Source organism: Silurus aristotelis, assembly GCF_946808225.1.
Source record: "Silurus aristotelis genome assembly, chromosome: 7".
Lineage (NCBI taxonomy): Eukaryota > Metazoa > Chordata > Actinopteri > Siluriformes > Siluridae > Silurus > Silurus aristotelis.
The window spans coordinates 579730-597229 of NC_139580.1; the positions used below are offsets into that span (position 1 = coordinate 579730).

General features: G+C 48.0%; 1 protein-coding gene and 1 long non-coding RNA gene across 2 annotated transcripts in view; one reads left to right on the forward strand and one right to left on the reverse strand.

The window, feature by feature from the left end:
• The window catches only part of fhod3a (formin homology 2 domain containing 3a), a 68595-nt gene that overhangs the window by 44572 nt on the left and 6523 nt on the right, over nucleotides 1-17500 (reverse strand). Inside the window, exon 2 of the mRNA XM_083547458.1 lies at nucleotides 8246-8358. Within this exon, the coding sequence (XP_083403584.1) occupies nucleotides 8246-8358 (113 nt within the window). The remainder of the gene's footprint in view (nucleotides 1-8245; nucleotides 8359-17500) is intronic.
• On the forward strand, nucleotides 9227-12024 carry LOC310728902. The gene is made up of 2 exons (XR_014534378.1): nucleotides 9227-10667; nucleotides 10761-12024. It is a non-coding gene; the product is annotated as an uncharacterized lncRNA (long non-coding RNA).

Here is a 17500-nt window from a genome sequence, read left to right on the forward strand (position 1 = left end):
AACATCTGATCCCACGCAACCGCATCAGAATCTAATCCCACGCAACCGCATCGACATCTAATCCCACACAACCGCTTCAGAGTCTAATCCCACACAACCGCATCAACATCTAATCCCACGCAACCGCATCAACATCTGATCCCACGCACCCGCATCAACATCTGATCCCACGCAACCGCTTCAGAGTCTAATCCCACACAACCGCATCAACATCTAATCCCACACAACCGCTTCAACATCTGATCCCACGCAACCGCATCAGAATCTAATCCCACGCAACCGAATCAACATCTAATCCCACACAACCGCTTCAGAGTCTAATCCCATGCAACCGCATCAACATCTAATCCCACGCAACCGCATCAACATCTAATCCCACACAACCGCTTCAGAGTCTAATCCCACACAACCGCATCAACTTCCACGCAACCGCATCAACATCTAATCCCACACAACCGCTTTAGAGTCTAATCCCACACAACCGCATCAACATCTAATCCCACACAACCGCATCAACATCTAATCCCACACAACCGCTTCAGAGTCTAATCCCACACAACCGCATCAACTTCCACGCAACCGCATCAACATCTAATCCCACACAACCGCTTCAGAGTCTTATCCCACACAACCGCATCAACATCTAATCCCACACAACCGCATCAACATCTAATCCCACACAACCGCTTCAGAGTCTAATCCCACACAACCGCATCAACTTCCACGCAACCGCATCAACATCTAATCCCACACAACCGCTTCAGAGTCTAATCCCACGCAACCGCATCAACATCTAATCCCACGCAACCGCATCAACATCTAATCCCCCACAACCGCATCAACATCTAATCCCACACAACCGCATCAACATCTAATCCCACACAACCGCATCAACATCTAATCCCACACAACCGCATCAGTTTAATCCCACGCAACCGCATCAACATCTAAAACCACGCAACCGCATCAGAGTCTAATCCCACACAACCGCATCAACATCTAATCCCACACCCGCTTCAGAGTCTAATCCCACACAACCGCATCAACATCTAATCCCACGCAACCGCATCAACATCTAATCCCACACAACCGCATCAGAGTCTAATCCCACACAACCGCATCAACATCTAATCCCACGCAACCGCATCAACATCTAATCCCACACAACCGCATCAGAGTCTAATCCCACGCAACCGCATCAACATCTAAAACCACGCAACCGCATCAGAGTCTAATCCCACACAATCGCATCAACATCTAATCCCACACAACCGCTTCAGAGTCTAATCCCACACAACCGCATCAACATCTAATCCCACACAACCGCATCAACATCTAATCCCACGCAACCGCATCGACATCTAATCCCACACAACCGCATCAACATCTAATCCCACACAACCGCTTCAGAGTCTAATCCCACACAACCGCTTCAACATCTAATCCCACACAACCGCATCAACATCTGATCCCACACAACCGCTTCAGAGTCTAATCCCACACAACCGCATCAACATCTAATCCCACGCAACCGCATCAACATCTAATCCCACGCAACCGCATCAACATCTAATCCCACGCAACCGCATCAACATCTAATCCCATGCAACCGCATCAACATCTGATCCCACGCAACCGCTTCAGAGTCTAATCCCACACAACCGCATCAACTTCTAATCCCACACAACCGCATCAACATCTGATCCCACGCAACCGCATCAACATCTGATCCCACGCAACCGCATCAACATCTGATCCCACGCAACCGCATCAGAGTCTAATCCCACGCAACTGCATCAACATCTAATCCCACACAACCGCATCAACATCTAATCCCACGCAACCGCATCAACATCTGATCCCACGCAACCGCATCAGAGTCTAATCCCACACAACCGCATCAACATCTGATCCCCCGCATCAGAATCTAATCCCACGCAACCGCATCGACATCTAATCCCACACAACCGCATCAACATCTAATCCCACGCAACCGCATCAACATCTGATCCCACGCACCCGCATCAACATCTGATCCCACGCACCCGCATCAACATCTGATCCCACGCAACCGCTTCAGAGTCTAATCCCACACAACCGCATCAACATCTAATCCCACACAACCGCTTCAACATCTGATCCCACGCAACCGCATCAGAATCTAATCCCACGCAACCGCATCGACATCTAATCCCACACAACCGCTTCAGAGTCTAATCCCACACAACCGCATCAACATCTAATCCCACGCAACCGCATCAACATCTGATCCCACGCACCCGCATCAACATCTGATCCCACGCAACCGCTTCAGAGTCTAATCCCACACAACCGCATCAACATCTAATCCCACACAACCGCTTCAACATCTGATCCCACGCAACCGCATCAGAATCTAATCCCACGCAACCGAATCAACATCTAATCCCACACAACCGCTTCAGAGTCTAATCCCATGCAACCGCATCAACATCTAATCCCACGCAACCGCATCAACATCTAATCCCACACAACCGCTTCAGAGTCTAATCCCACACAACCGCATCAACTTCCACGCAACCGCATCAACATCTAATCCCACACAACCGCTTTAGAGTCTAATCCCACACAACCGCATCAACATCTAATCCCACACAACCGCATCAACATCTAATCCCACACAACCGCTTCAGAGTCTAATCCCACACAACCGCATCAACTTCCACGCAACCGCATCAACATCTAATCCCACACAACCGCTTCAGAGTCTAATCCCACGCAACCGCATCAACATCTAATCCCACACAACCGCATCAACATCTAATCCCACACAACCGCATCAACATCTAATCCCACACAACCGCTTCAGAGTCTAATCCCACACAACCGCTTCAGAGTCTAATCCCACACAACCGCATCAACTTCCACGCAACCGCATCAACATCTAATCCCACGCAACCGCATTAACATCTAATCCCACACAACCGCATCAACATCTAATCCCACACAACCGCATCAACATCTAATCCCACACAACTGCATCAACATCTAATCCCCCACAACCACATCAACATCTAATCCCACACAACCGCTTCAGAGTCTAATCCCACACAACCGCATCAACTTCCACGCAACCGCATCAACATCTAATCCCACACAACCGCTTCAGAGTCTAATCCCACACAACCGCATCAACATCTAATCCCACACAACCGCTTCAGAGTCTAATCCCACACAACCGCATCAACATCTAATCCCACGCAACCGCATCAACATCTAATCCCACACAACCGCATCAGAGTCTAATCCCACACAACCGCATCAACATCTAATCCCACACAACCGCATCAGTTTAATCCCACGCAACCGCATCAACATCTAAAACCACGCAACCGCATCAGAGTGTAATCCCACACAACCGCATCAACATCTAATCCCACACAACCGCTTTAGAGTCTAATCCCACACAACCGCATCAACATCTAATCCCACACAACCGCATCAACATCTAATCCCACGCAACCGCATCAACATCTAATCCCATGCAACCGCATCAACATCTGATCCCACGCAACCGCTTCAGAGTCTAATCCCACACAACCGCATCAACATCTAATCCCACACAACCGCATCAGAGTCTAATCCCATGCAACCGCATCAACATCTAATCTCACGCAACCGCATCAACATCTAATCCCACGCAACCGCATCAACATCTGATCCCACGCAACCGCTTCAGAGTCTAATCCCACACAACCGCATCAACTTCTGATCCCACGCAACCGCATCAGAGTCTAATCCCACGCAACCGCATCAACATCTAATCCCACACAACCGCTTCAACATCTGATCCCACGCAACCACATCAGAATCTAATCCCACGCAACCGCATCGACATCTAATCCCACACAACCGCTTCAGAGTCTAATCCCACACAACCGCATCAACATCTAATCCCACACAACCGCTTCAGAGTCTAATCCCACACAACCGCTTCAACATCTAATCCCACACAACCGCATCAACATCTAATCCCACACAACCGCTTCAGAGTCTAATCCCACACAACCGCATCAACATCTAATCCCACGCAACCGCATCAACATCTAATCCCACGCAACCGCATCAACATCTAATCCCATGCAACCGCATCAACATCTGATCCCACGCAACCGCTTCAGAGTCTAATCCCACACAACCGCATCAACTTCTAATCCCACACAACCGCATCAACATCTAATCCCACGCAACCGCATCAACTTCTAATCCCACACAACCGCTTCAACATCTAATCCCACGCAACCGCATCAACATCTGATCCCACGCAACCGCATCAACATCTGATCCCACGCAACCGCATCAGAGTCTAATCCCACGCAACTGCATCAACATCTAATCCCACACAACCGCATTAACATCTAATCCCACGCAACCGCATCAACATCTGATCCTACGCAACCGCATCAGAGTCTAATCCCACACAACCGCATCAACATATAATCCCACACAACCGCATCAACATCTGATCCCACGCAACCGCATCAACATCTAATCCCACACAACCGCTTCAGAGTCTAATCCCACACAACCCCATCAACATCTAATCCCACACAACCGCTTCAGAGTCTAATCCCACACAACCGCATCAACGTCTAATCCCACACAACCGCATCAACATCTAATCCCACACAACCGCTTCAGAGTCTAATCCCACGCAACCGCATCGACATCTAATCCCACGCAACCGCATCGACATCTAATCCCACACAACCGCTTCAACATCTAATCCCACACAACCGCATCAACATCTAATCCCACACAACCGCTTCAGAGTCTAATCCCACACAACCGCATCAACATCTAATCCCACGCAACCGCATCAACATCTAATCCCACGCAACCGCATCAACATCTAATCCCATGCAACCGCATCAACATCTGATCCCACGCAACCGCTTCAGAGTCTAATCCCACACAACCGCATCAACTTCTAATCCCACACAACCGCATCAACATCTAATCCCACGCAACCGCATCAACTTCTAATCCCACACAACCGCATCAACATCTAATCCCACACAACCGCTTCAGAGTCTAATGCCACACAACCGCATCAACTTCCACGCAACCGCATCAACATCTAATCCCACACAACCGCTTCAGAGTCTAATCCCACGCAACCGCATCAACATCTAATCCCACACAACCGCATCAAAATCTAATCCCACACAACCGCTTCAGAGTCTAATCCCACACAACCGCTTCAGAGTCTAATCCCACACAACCGCATCAACTTCCACGCAACCGCATCAACATCTAATCCCACGCAACCGCATCAACATCTGATCCCACGCAACCGCATCAACATCTGATCCCACGCAACCGCATCAGAGTCTAATCCCACGCAACTGCATCAACATCTAATCCCACACAACCGCATTAACATCTAATCCCACGCAACCGCACCAACATCTGATCCCACGCAACCGCATCAGAGTCTAATCCCACACAACCGCATCAACATATAATCCCACACAACCGCTTCAGAGTCTAATCCCACACAGCCGCATCAACATCTAATCCCACACAACCGCTTCAGAGTCTAATCCCACACAACCCCATCAACATCTAATCCCACACAACCGCTTCAGAGTCTAATCCCACACAACCGCATCAACATCTAATCCCACACAACCGCATCAACATCTAATCCCACACAACCGCTTCAGAGTCTAATCCCACACAACCGCATCAACATCTAATTCCCACACAACCGCTTCAGAGTCTAATCCCACACAACCGCATCAACATCTAATCCCACACAACCGCATCAACATCTAATCCCACACAACCGCATCAACATCTGATCCCACACAACCGCATCAGAGTCTAATCCCACGCAACCGCATCAGAGTCTAATCCCACACAACCGCATCAACATCTAATCCCACACAACCGCATCAACATCTAATTCCACACAACCGCATCAGAGTCTAATCCCACACAACCGCATCAACATCTAATCCCACACACCTGCATCAACATCTAATCCCACACAACCGCATCAACATCTAATCCCACACAACCGCATCAGAGTCTAATCCCACACAACCGCATCAACATCTATTCCCACACAACCGCATCAACATCTAATCCCACACAACCGCATCAACATCTAATCCCACACACCTGCATCAACATCTGATCCCACACAACCGCATCAACATCTAATCCCACACAACCGCATCAACATCTCATCTCACAGAAATAAACATCATCATCCTCATTGTCACATAATCATCATCCTCCTTATCCTTACATAATAATACTCATCATACAGCTCAATTAGCTCGCATAACTGAGTGTGTTGAAGAAATAAGAGATTGGATGACCCATAACTTTCTGCTATTAAATCCTGATAAAACGGAGATTTTGCTCATCGGCCCAAAAAATAGTACACAGAAGCTCCAGCATCTCAGCCTGCATTTAGACGGTTGTTCTGTAACTACTAGTTCAACGGTAAAAGACCTGGGAGTTATTTTAGACAGCAACTTATCTTTTAAAAATCACATCAATCAAGTTACAAAAACAGCCTTCTTTCACCTTAGAAATATTTCTAAGCTAAGAAATATGTTATCTATATCTGATGCAGAGAAGCTCGTCCATGCGTTTATGACCTCTAGAATAGACTACTGTAATGCATTACTAGGTGGATGTCCTGCATCATTAATAAACAAGCTTCAGTTAGTTCAGAATGCCGCAGCAAGAGTTCTTACTAGGTCAAGAAAATACGATCATATAACCCCAATCTTATCGTCCCTACATTGGCTTCCTATTAAGTTTCGAATAGACTACAAACTACTGCTACTCACTTATAAAGCACTAAATGGTTTGGCTCCCATGTATCTATCCAGTCTCTTAACACGCTACAATCCGTCACGCTCCCTGAGATCTCAAAACTCTGGGCTTCTAGTAGTTCCTAGAATAGCAAAGTCCACTAAAGGCGGTAGAGCATTTTCACATTTAGCTCCTAAACTCTGGAATAGTCTTCCTGACAGTGTTCGGGGTTCAGATACACTCTCCCAGTTTAAGTGTAGATTAAAAACATATCTTTTTAGCAAAGCCTACACATAACACACATCACGCACATCACATCACAACCTTGTGCTCCAGAACATCTGATCACATGCACATTATCAACTTGTGCTGTTAATATCATGAACAGCAGCTACGCTAATTCCTCTCCACTGCTTCTCTTTCTCTCCCCATCCCGAGGCTTCCTGAGGTTTGGCCAGCTCCAGTCACGTCCCACCTCGTGAAGATTATGGACCTATGGATGATCATGGAGAAGTAGATGCCGAGTGTTTAAAGGCCCTGGCATGGAGAAGCTGATGCTGGATCTATGATGATCACAAATTGTTCTGTATTGTTGAAAGATTTATGACCAAACTTTTGATGTCACCCATATGAGGATGGGTTCCCCTTTGAGTCTGGTTCCTCTCAAGGTTTCTTCCTCATATCATCTAAGGGAGTTTTTCCTTGCCACTGTCGCCACGGCTGCTCATCAGGGACAAACGCACACCATTCACCTTCACTGTTGTTTTCTGTAAAGCTGCTTTGAGACAATGTCTGTTGTGAAAAGCGCTATACAAATAAACTTGACTTGACTTGACTTGACTTGACTCATCATTATCATCATTCTCACATCCTCATCATCATCATCATCCTCACCATTATTCTCATTCTCACATGATCATCGTCCTCACTGTAAAGCACCATCATCATCTAAACAATCATCATAATGACTGTGAGCCACCATCATCTTCCTCACCCTAAACCATCATCTTCATTATCATGTCTCACCATCATCATCCTTACCATCATCAACCTCACTATCCTTCTTACTATTTTTCTCCCAATCATCATCTTCACCACCATCATCATCATCCTCACCAACATCATCACAATCATCATTATCATCCCCAACACCATCATCATCATTATCATTTTCTTTTTCTTCTTCCTCACCCTCAGCATCTTTACCATCAGCATCATTCTCACAAATATCACCACCATCATCTTCTTCTTCCTCACCCTCAGCATCTTTACCACCATCAACATCATCCTCCTCCTCCTAATCATCATGTTTAAATAATAATCATCATCATCATTATCATCTCCATCATCACTGGTCCCAGTGTGTGTGTGTGTGTGTGTGTGTGTGTGTGTGTGTGTGTGTGTGTGTGTGTGTGTGTGTGTATCTTACACTCCACAGTCGTCCTGCTCGAACCCTTCCAGTTCATCAATCTGTTCACTGAGAGATGATTCCAAATCCAAATATGTGCCATTATGGGACAGCTGAAGAGCACAATCATCTAACTGCAGAGAGAAAGAAAAAGAGTTAATAAAATATCTGTGTTGTGTGCACATCTGTACACATGTGTACCCACACCTGTACACATCTGATCCAACATTCGCCATCATACAGGTTGTTTGTACAGGTGTGAGTACACATGTGAGTCAAGTCAAGTTTATTTATATTGCGCTTTTAACAACAGACATTGTCTCAAAGCAGCTTTACAGAATTTAACAGTGAAGGTGAATGATGTAAGTTTGTCCCTGATGAACAAGTCGGTGGAGACTGTGGTGAAGAAAAAACTCCCTGAGATGTAGAAGGAAGGAACCTTGAAATGAACCAGACTCAAGAGGGAACCTCATCCTCATCTGGGTGCCACCGAATGTCCATTTATTACAGATAAACGATGTTAAGGTGCAGTGATGGAGATCAGAGCAAACTGTAGTCCTGAGTCAGTGTAGCAGACTGTTGATATTAACTACAGTCCAAATCCATCCTCAAAGCTCCTGTTCTTACTCCCATCCAAATATCCCAGTTCACCAAACACTCTATATCCATGATCCCTTCAGATCTGCTCCTTTACCTCACAAACACCTACTGACTAAAGACTCCACTAAATAAATGTGTTCAGCCTCGACTTGAACACTGAGTCTGAGTCCCGAACACTGATAGGAAGGCTGTTCCATAACCGTGGGGTTTATAAGAGAAACATCTGCCCCCTGCTGTAGTCTTCATTATTTGAGGAACCAACAGAAAGCCAGCACCTTTTGATCTAAGTAGGCGTGGAGGATCATCCTGGTACAGAAGTTCACTCAGATACTGCGGCGTGAGAGCGTTAAGTGCTTTATACGTCAGTAGTAGTATTTTATAATCAGTGTGAGATGTAATTAGAACGTAAATGGAGTCAAACAAAATTAACAGTATTTCAAAAAGCATGGAAGGAGAGCCTCCTAATTTATAGAAAATCTCTTAGTGCTGCTGATCAGCATATTTCTCCACCCTCATAGAAAATAACAAGCAGAATCCTAGATTTTTATTCAGCACGGTAGCAAAATTAACAGGGAATAAAAGCACTGCACTCACATGCACACCATCAATAGGTAGTAATGATTTCATCAACTTTTTTATGGTTAAAATTGAAAACATCAGGCAAAAAATCCAGACGGTTAATATAAATCCAAATTATTTTACAAGTAACCCTGTAGACAGCAGTGTCATTATAACAGACAATCAACTACAAAGCTTCACTCATATTCATAAGAATGACTTAATTTAATTAATCTCCTCATCAAAATCATCAACCTGCATCTCGATCCCTCACCTACAAGTTTCTTTAAACAGATCATTCCAGAGGGAATTGAACCTGTTTTAAAAATAATAAACTCTTCCATTAGCACTGGTTTTGTACCAAAATCCTTCAAACTGCAGTATCAACCCCCTAATTAAGAAACCTGACCTTGACCCATGTCAGCTGTCCAACTACAGACCAATATCAAACCTCCCCTTTATCTCCAAAATTCTAGAAAAGGTTGTAGCACAGCAGTTCTGCTCACATCAACTGAGGAATAACATTTTTGAAATGTATCAGTCAGGATTTCGGCCTCATCATAGCACAGAGACGGCGCTAGTTAAGGTGGTAAATGACCTGTTATTGGCCTCTGATCAGGGTTTTGTCTCCTTACTTGTTTTGCTCGACCTTAGTGCAGCTTTTGACACCATTGATCACACTATACTACTTGCTAGACTTGAGAACGTTGTTGGAATAAAGGGAACGGCTCTCTCTTGGCTCAGGTCTTATCTGACTGATCGCTATCAGTTTGTTGATGTTAATGGTGAGTTCTCCACACTCTCTGAGGTAAAGTTTGGTGTTCCTCAAGGATCTGTCTTAGGCCCTCTGCTTTTCTCTTTATATCTGCTGCCTCTTGGTGAAATTATTCATAAACATGGGATTCCCTTCCATTGCTATGCTGATGACACACAGCTGTATATTTCAGCAAAGCCAGATGAGAGAGATCAGCTTAACAATGTTGAGGAGTGTGTAAAGGACATTAGACAGCGGATGCTCGATAACTTTCTTCTGCTAAACTCAGATAAGACGGAAGTACTTTTACTAGGACCACATGCAGCTAGAAGCAAACTTTCCGATTCCGGAGCATCTCTGGATGGTGTTTCTGTTTCAGTGTGTACAGCAGTCAAAGACCTTGGTGTGATTATTGACCCGAGTCTTTCCTTTGAGTCTCACGTGAATAATATCACCAGGATCTCCTTCTTTCACCTTAGAAATATTGCTAAAATTAGAAATATGATGTTGTTACAGGATGCAGAAAACCTAGTTCATGCTTTTGTAACATCTAGATTAGACTTCTGTAACGCTTTACTGTCTGGGTGTGCGAGTAGGTGCAGAAATAAGCTTCAGTTAGTTCAGAATGCAGCAGCAAGAGTCCTCACTAGATCTAGAAAATATGAGCACATCAGCCCTGTTTTAATCATCTACACTGCTCCCAATTACATCTCACACTGATTATAAAATACTACTACTGACGTATAAAGCACTTAACGCTCTCACGCCGCAGTATCTGAGTGAACTTCTGTACCAGTATGATCCTCCACGCCTACTTAGATCAAAAGGTGCAGGCTATCTGTTGGTTCCTCCAATAATGAAGATTACAGCAGGGGGCAGATGTTTCTCTTATAAACCCCACAGTTATGGAACAGCCTTCCAACCAGTGTTCAGGACTCAGACACAGTCTCAGTGTTTAAGTCGAGGTTGAAAACATATTTATTCAGTCAAGCCTTTAATCAGTAGATTTTTTCTCAGGTAAAGGCTCAGATCTGGAGGGATCATGGATATAGAGTGTTGGGTGAACTGGTATATTTGTACGCTGTCGTCCCCTCACATTCACGTGTTCACTCAGGTTTGTTGATGGTGGTGTGGTGGGTCGTCTCTTATCCCAGAGATCCTCATGTCCGTGTTGCCTTCTGGTTCTCCCTTTTAGTTATGCTGCCATAGCGAGTCTTGCCGGAGTCCAAACTGCTCAGTGACTTTAACTCTCATGCAACAATACACTTAATAATCCATATCCTTCTCTTCCTGTCACCCTCTTCTCTCTCTCTCTCTCTCTCTCTCTCTCTCTCGGTCAAGTTAAACATGCTCCTGAGGCTCCAGTGACCACTGTTCCTGCCCCTCTCCCCTCTGTGGATCTTCCCACTTCATCCAGGCCTGCCTCTGGATAGTGTTCTCTTTGACTGGAGGCCAATCTGTGCAGCTTGGGACGGTTTCTCATCAACACCTTGGGTGGTTCCATGAAATTCCGGAGTAAGAACGGGAGCTTTGAGGATGGATTGGACTGTAGTTGATGTCCACAGTCTCCTACACTGACTCAGGAATACATTTCGCTTCTGATCATCATCACTGCACCCCGCAACATTGTATACCTGCTACAAATGGACATTCATGCAACCCAGATGAGGATGGGTTCCCTCTTGAGTCTGGTTCCTCTCAAGGTTTCTTCCTTATGCCATCTCGAGGAGTTTTTCCTTGCCACAGTCGCCACCGGCTTGCTCATCAGGGACAAACTTACTTATAAAGAACATATTCATTTTTAATCACCGCATTATCTGTGTAAAGCTGCTTTGAGACAATGTTCATTGTTAAAAGCGCTATACAAATAAACATGAATTGAATTGAATTGAATTAATTGGGAGCAGTGTAGATGATTAAAACAGGGCTGATGTGCTCATATTTTCTAGATCTAGTGAGGACTCTTGCTGCTGCATTCTGAACTAACTGAAGCTTATTTCTGCACTTACTCCAACACCCAGACAGTAAAGCGTTACAGTCGTCTAATCTAGATGTTACAAAAACATCTACTAGTTTTTCTGCATCCTGTAACATCATATTTCTAATTTTAGCAATGTTTCTAAGGTGAAAGAAGGAGATCCTGGTGATATTAATCATGTGAGCCTTAAATGAAAGACTCGGGTCAATAATCACACCAAGGTCTTTGACTGCTGTACACACTGAAACAGAAACACCATCCAGAGATGCTACGTAATCAGAAAGTTTGCTTCTAGCTGCATGTGGTCCTAGTAAAAGTGCTTCTGTCTTATCTGAGTTGAGCAGAAGAAAGTTATCAGGCATCCACTGTCTAATTGTCCTTTACACACTCCTGGTTTAGATGAGATATATAGCTGGGTATCATCAGCGTAACAGTGGAAGCTAATTCCATGCCTTCTAATAATATTTCCTAAGGGAAGCATGTATATTGTGAAGAGCAGGGGTCCCAGAACTGAACCTTGTGGGACGACATTATTTACTAGCATTAGCCTGGATAGCTCTCCATTTAAATCTACAAAATGGTAAAAATTTACGGATAAGCGGGAGATAATGAATGAATGAATGAAATGGTAATGATCGGACAGGTATGATTTAAACCTGCTTAATGCCTGTCCCTGAATGCCGATGTAATTCTGTAGGCGATACAGGAGAAGATCATGATCTATAGTGTCGAATGCAGCACTAAGTTCTAGTAAAACTAACAGAGAGATGAAGCCTTGGTCTGAAGCTAAAAACAGGTCATTAGTCATTTTAACACCAGTTGTTGGTACAGATGTGGGTACATGTGCTGGTAGAGGTGCGGGTACAGATATGTACAGGTGTTGGTACAGGTGCTGGTAGAGGTGTGGGTAAAGATGTGTACAGGTGTTGGTACAGATGTGAGTACAGGTGTTGGTACTGATGTGATGCTGAGTGTCTCAGACAGGTGCTGTCAGGGATTCACCCTGCCACGCCCCCCTCTGTAGCTGTCAGGGATTCACCCTGCCACGCCCCCGTCTGTAGCTGTCAGAGATCCACCCTGCCACGCCCCCCTCGATAGCAGTCACGCTGCTTCCCAAGATTACCGACAGCTGTGGCTCATGAAAGATCAGACTACATAAACTCACGTTCTTGAGTCACAGGCTGTCGGTCGTTATATTGTCAAGCTGGACAATCGCGTGGCTGCTCGACCGCCGGCTGTATATGCGAATTCCACTTCCGACTTGGATTACTCATTGCCGAAGGCTTTATGGATTATGCTTGGGACATTCGAACTCATAGCGGACAACGCGTATCGAGCGGAGGTCTTTGTTTGTTGTTTTCAGCGGCTTATGAGTGTTTTTGTGTTGTACGGTTGTTGAAATAAAAGGACAATGATCGGACTAAATCGGCTTCCGCGTCTGCAGCCTGACAGAACGACCGACCTATACCGAACGCGGATTCGCCATTCCGCGATTCCGACCGCAACGGATCGGCAGCTGAACCCCGCTTCGGATTTCCTCCGGAAGCTCAGTGCCGCTTTTCGCGGTTCAGATCCACAGAAGCCGGATCATGAGAGCGCGGCTGCGCCACGCCCCTCAGAGAGCGCGAGGGGATTACCGGCTCGTTACTCGGGGAAAAAAGACGAATTGGGCGGATTTCTGCAAGGCATCGGCGAGTATGTGGCTGTTAACATTTCCCGGTTTCCTTCCGAACGAGCCAAGATTGCCCTCTGTATTTCCCTCCTGTCTGGAGAAGTTCTTGCCAAAGCCAGCTTACTATGGAGCGCCAAAGGGGGCAAATTCGGCTCACTCGCCGAATTCAGCGGGCTGGTTCTGGGGAAGTTGGGGATAGAGGTGGTGGATCTCCACTACAGTCCCCTTGAGGAGAAAGGTGCTCCATTCCAAGGTTCTCAAGAGCACGCGGCTCCGTGCCGGATCTCCCATGAGCCTGCAGCTCAGCCCCAATGTTTTGATGAGAGGGCTGCTTCATCTCAGGGTCTCTACCAGCGTGCTGCTGTGTTCCGGGGTTCTCGTGGACGCACCACACCATCTCCGAGCGTCGGCGAGCACACCATGCTGTCACAGAGCTTCTACAGGCGTGCCGCTCTGTTCCGAGGTTCCCGTGGGTGTGCCACGCCGCCACAGTGTCTCCAGGAGCGTGCTTTCCCGCCACAGAGTCTTCACGAGAGCGCCACGCCGCCACAGAGTCTTCGCGAGAGCGCCGCACCACCACAGAGTCTTCACGAGAGCGCCGCGCCGCCACAGAGTCTTCACGAGAGCGTCCCCGCCGCCACAGAGTCGTCACGAGAGCGCCGCGCCGCCACAGAGTCGTCACGAGAGCGCCGCGCCGCCACAGAGTCGTCAGGAGCATGCTTTCCCGCCACAGAGTCGTCACGAGAGCGCCGCGCCGCCACAGAGTCTCCAGGAGCATGCTTTCTCGCCACAGAGTCGTCACGAGAGCGCCGCGCCGCCACAGAGTCTCCAGGAGCATGCTTTCCCGCCACAGAGTCGTCACGAGAGCGCCGCGCCGACACCTCCGGTCACAGAAGGCGAAGTGACTCCTCCGAGTCCCTCTCCAGACGACGCCCCATCCCAGAGCCCCTTCCAAGGCGACATCTCGCCCACGGAAAGCTCGGCTCCGCCCCAGGACCTCCAAGAGAGCTCCGCCCAGCTCCACGTCCCTCCAGAGAGCTCCGCCCAGCTCCAGGTCCCTCCAGAGAGCTCCGCCCAGCTCCAGGTCCCTCCAGAGAGCTCCGCCCAGCTCCAGGTCCCTCCAGAGAGCTCCGCCCAGCTCCAGGTCCCTCAAGAGCGCTCCGCCCAGCTCCTGGCTCCTCAAGAGGGCACGACTCCGCTCCAGGCTCCTCCCGAGAGCTCGTCTCCGCTCCAGGCTCCTCCCGAGAGCTCGTCTCCGCCTCCGAGCGACCCAACGAGCTCGTCTCCGCTTCAGTGTCCCAAAGAGAGCTCCACTGATGTCGTGGACCTCCAGGCGAGCCCTTCTCCGCTCGTGGATCTCCAGGCAGGCTTCATCTCATTTCCAGGCTGCTCAGTAGGCTACGATCTGCTCCTAAGGGTCCCAAGGAGCGCCCCTACGCCCAGGGGTTTCCCTGTGCACTCACCCCGGCTCCAGGACTGCGAAAGGGAAGTTGAACCGCTGCCCCCGGGTTCCACCGACGGCTCACCCCACAGTCCCGCAGAAGGCGACGGCTCGTCTCCAGCGCCCGCAGAAGGCGACGTCTCGCCCCCAGCGCCCGCAGAAGGCGACGTTTCGCCCCCGGGCTCCGCAGAAGGCGACGTCTCGTCTCCAGCGCCCGCAGAAGGCGACGTCTCGCCCCCAGCGCCCGCAGAAGGCGACGTCTCGCCCCCGGGCTCCGCAGAAGGCGACGGATCGCCCCCAGGATCCCCGCATGGCGACGTCGGTCCTCCAGGTCCCTCTGACGGCGACGTCGGTCCTCCAGGTCCCTCTGACGGCGACGTCGGTCCTCCAGGTCCCTCTGACGGCAAAGTCGGTCCTCCAGGTCCCTCTGACGGCAAAGTCGGTCCTCCAGGTCCCTCTGACGGCAAAGTCGGTCCTCCAGGTCCCTCAGAGGGTGGTACGACGTTCCTGGTCTCCGCCCGGAATGTCCTCCACTCCCCGGTCATTGTCATGGTTGGCGTCCAGTTCCGGTTCCCCGCCAGGGAGGTCGCTCCGGCTCCAATCCCCGCCAGGGGCTTTACTCAGCCTCCCGTCAGCACCGAGGGCGTGGCTCCGTTCCGGATCCTCCTGCAAGGTGTTGTCCCATGCCGGCTCTCCGCAGAGGATGCTCACCAGGCCTCCGTTGCTCCCAGGCGTCTAAGGAGGCCTTCCTCGGAGTGCCCTGGCCCGCCTGGCATAGGTGGGTTTTGGGGCGTCAGGTGTCGCCCCTGGAGGGGGGGGGGTACTGTCAGGGATTCACCCTGCCACGCCCCCCTCTGTAGCTGTCAGGGATTCACCCTGCCACGCCCCCGTCTGTAGCTGTCAGAGATCCACCCTGCCACGCCCCCCTCGATAGCAGTCACGCTGCTTCCCAAGATTACCGACAGCTGTGGCTCATGAAAGATCAGACTACATAAACTCACGTTCTTGAGTCACAGGCTGTCGGTCGTTATATTGTCAAGCTGGACAATCGCGTGGCTGCTCGACCGCCGGCTGTATATGCGAATTCCACTTCCGACTTGGATTACTCATTGCCGAAGGCTTTATGGATTATGCTTGGGACATTCGAACTCATAGCGGACAACGCGTATCGAGCGGAGGTCTTTGTTTGTTGTTTTCAGCGGCTTATGAGTGTTTTTGTGTTGTACGGTTGTTGAAATAAAAGGACAATGATCGGACTATATCGGCTTCCGCGTCTGCAGCCTGACAGGTGCACAGATCACACTTCAGTAACTCTCTCAGTTCAGCTGTATTAGATTGTAAAAGTGAAAATCCCACCTGTGTGACGTGATCATACATGTATGACTGCTCCCTACTCCAACACTCATCATAACATAATAGTAAACACAGCATTAAACATCATCCCAGAGGAACCTACTCCACATCTCCTGTTGGATGGATGTTGGACGTTGGATGTTGGAGGTCACAGCAGTGACAAGACACTCGCTCATGTAACTACACTTTCTGACTTAAATACGTTGCAGTGTAACACACATCCCCACCCCCTGCGTCAATCTCAGCCAATCAGAACAGACTACAGCAGCCAGCAGTCTCTGTGTGTGTGTGTTTGTGTGTGTGTGTTTTTCTGCTTTTTATTCAGTTGGAACTACCTCATAAACCACTTTCAGCATGTGAGATATCTGTTGTGAATCTGGCAGCAGGTCGTTACTATATACCACCTGTTCCTCTGCCTAGTGACTCAAATGCAGATCAGGCAGCATGACCTGTGATTGTTTGTATTAAAAAAAAAAAAATTATGTTTTTATTTATTTGTTTATTATTTAGGGCCCAAACACCGAGGAGCAGGCCAGAATGGTGCGAAGCCCTATTGTTTTTGTTAGAATTTATTCTTTTTTTACATTTATTTTACATTTATATATTTATTTATTTTTACACACATTGGCCATTTGGGGTCCCTTAACATGCTCGAAAACTTGAAATTTGGTGGTTCCATGAAATTCCAGAGTAAGAACAGGAGCTTTGAGGATTTAGATTTGGACTGTAGTTAATATCAACAGTCTGCTACACTGCCTCAGGACTACAGTTTGCTCTGATCTCCATCACTGCACCTTAACATCGTTTATCTGTAATAAATGGACATTCGGTGGCACCCAGATGAGGATGAGGTTCCCTCTTGAGTCTGGTTCCTCTCAAGGTTTCTTCCTTCTGCATCTCAGGGAGTTTTTCCTTCACCA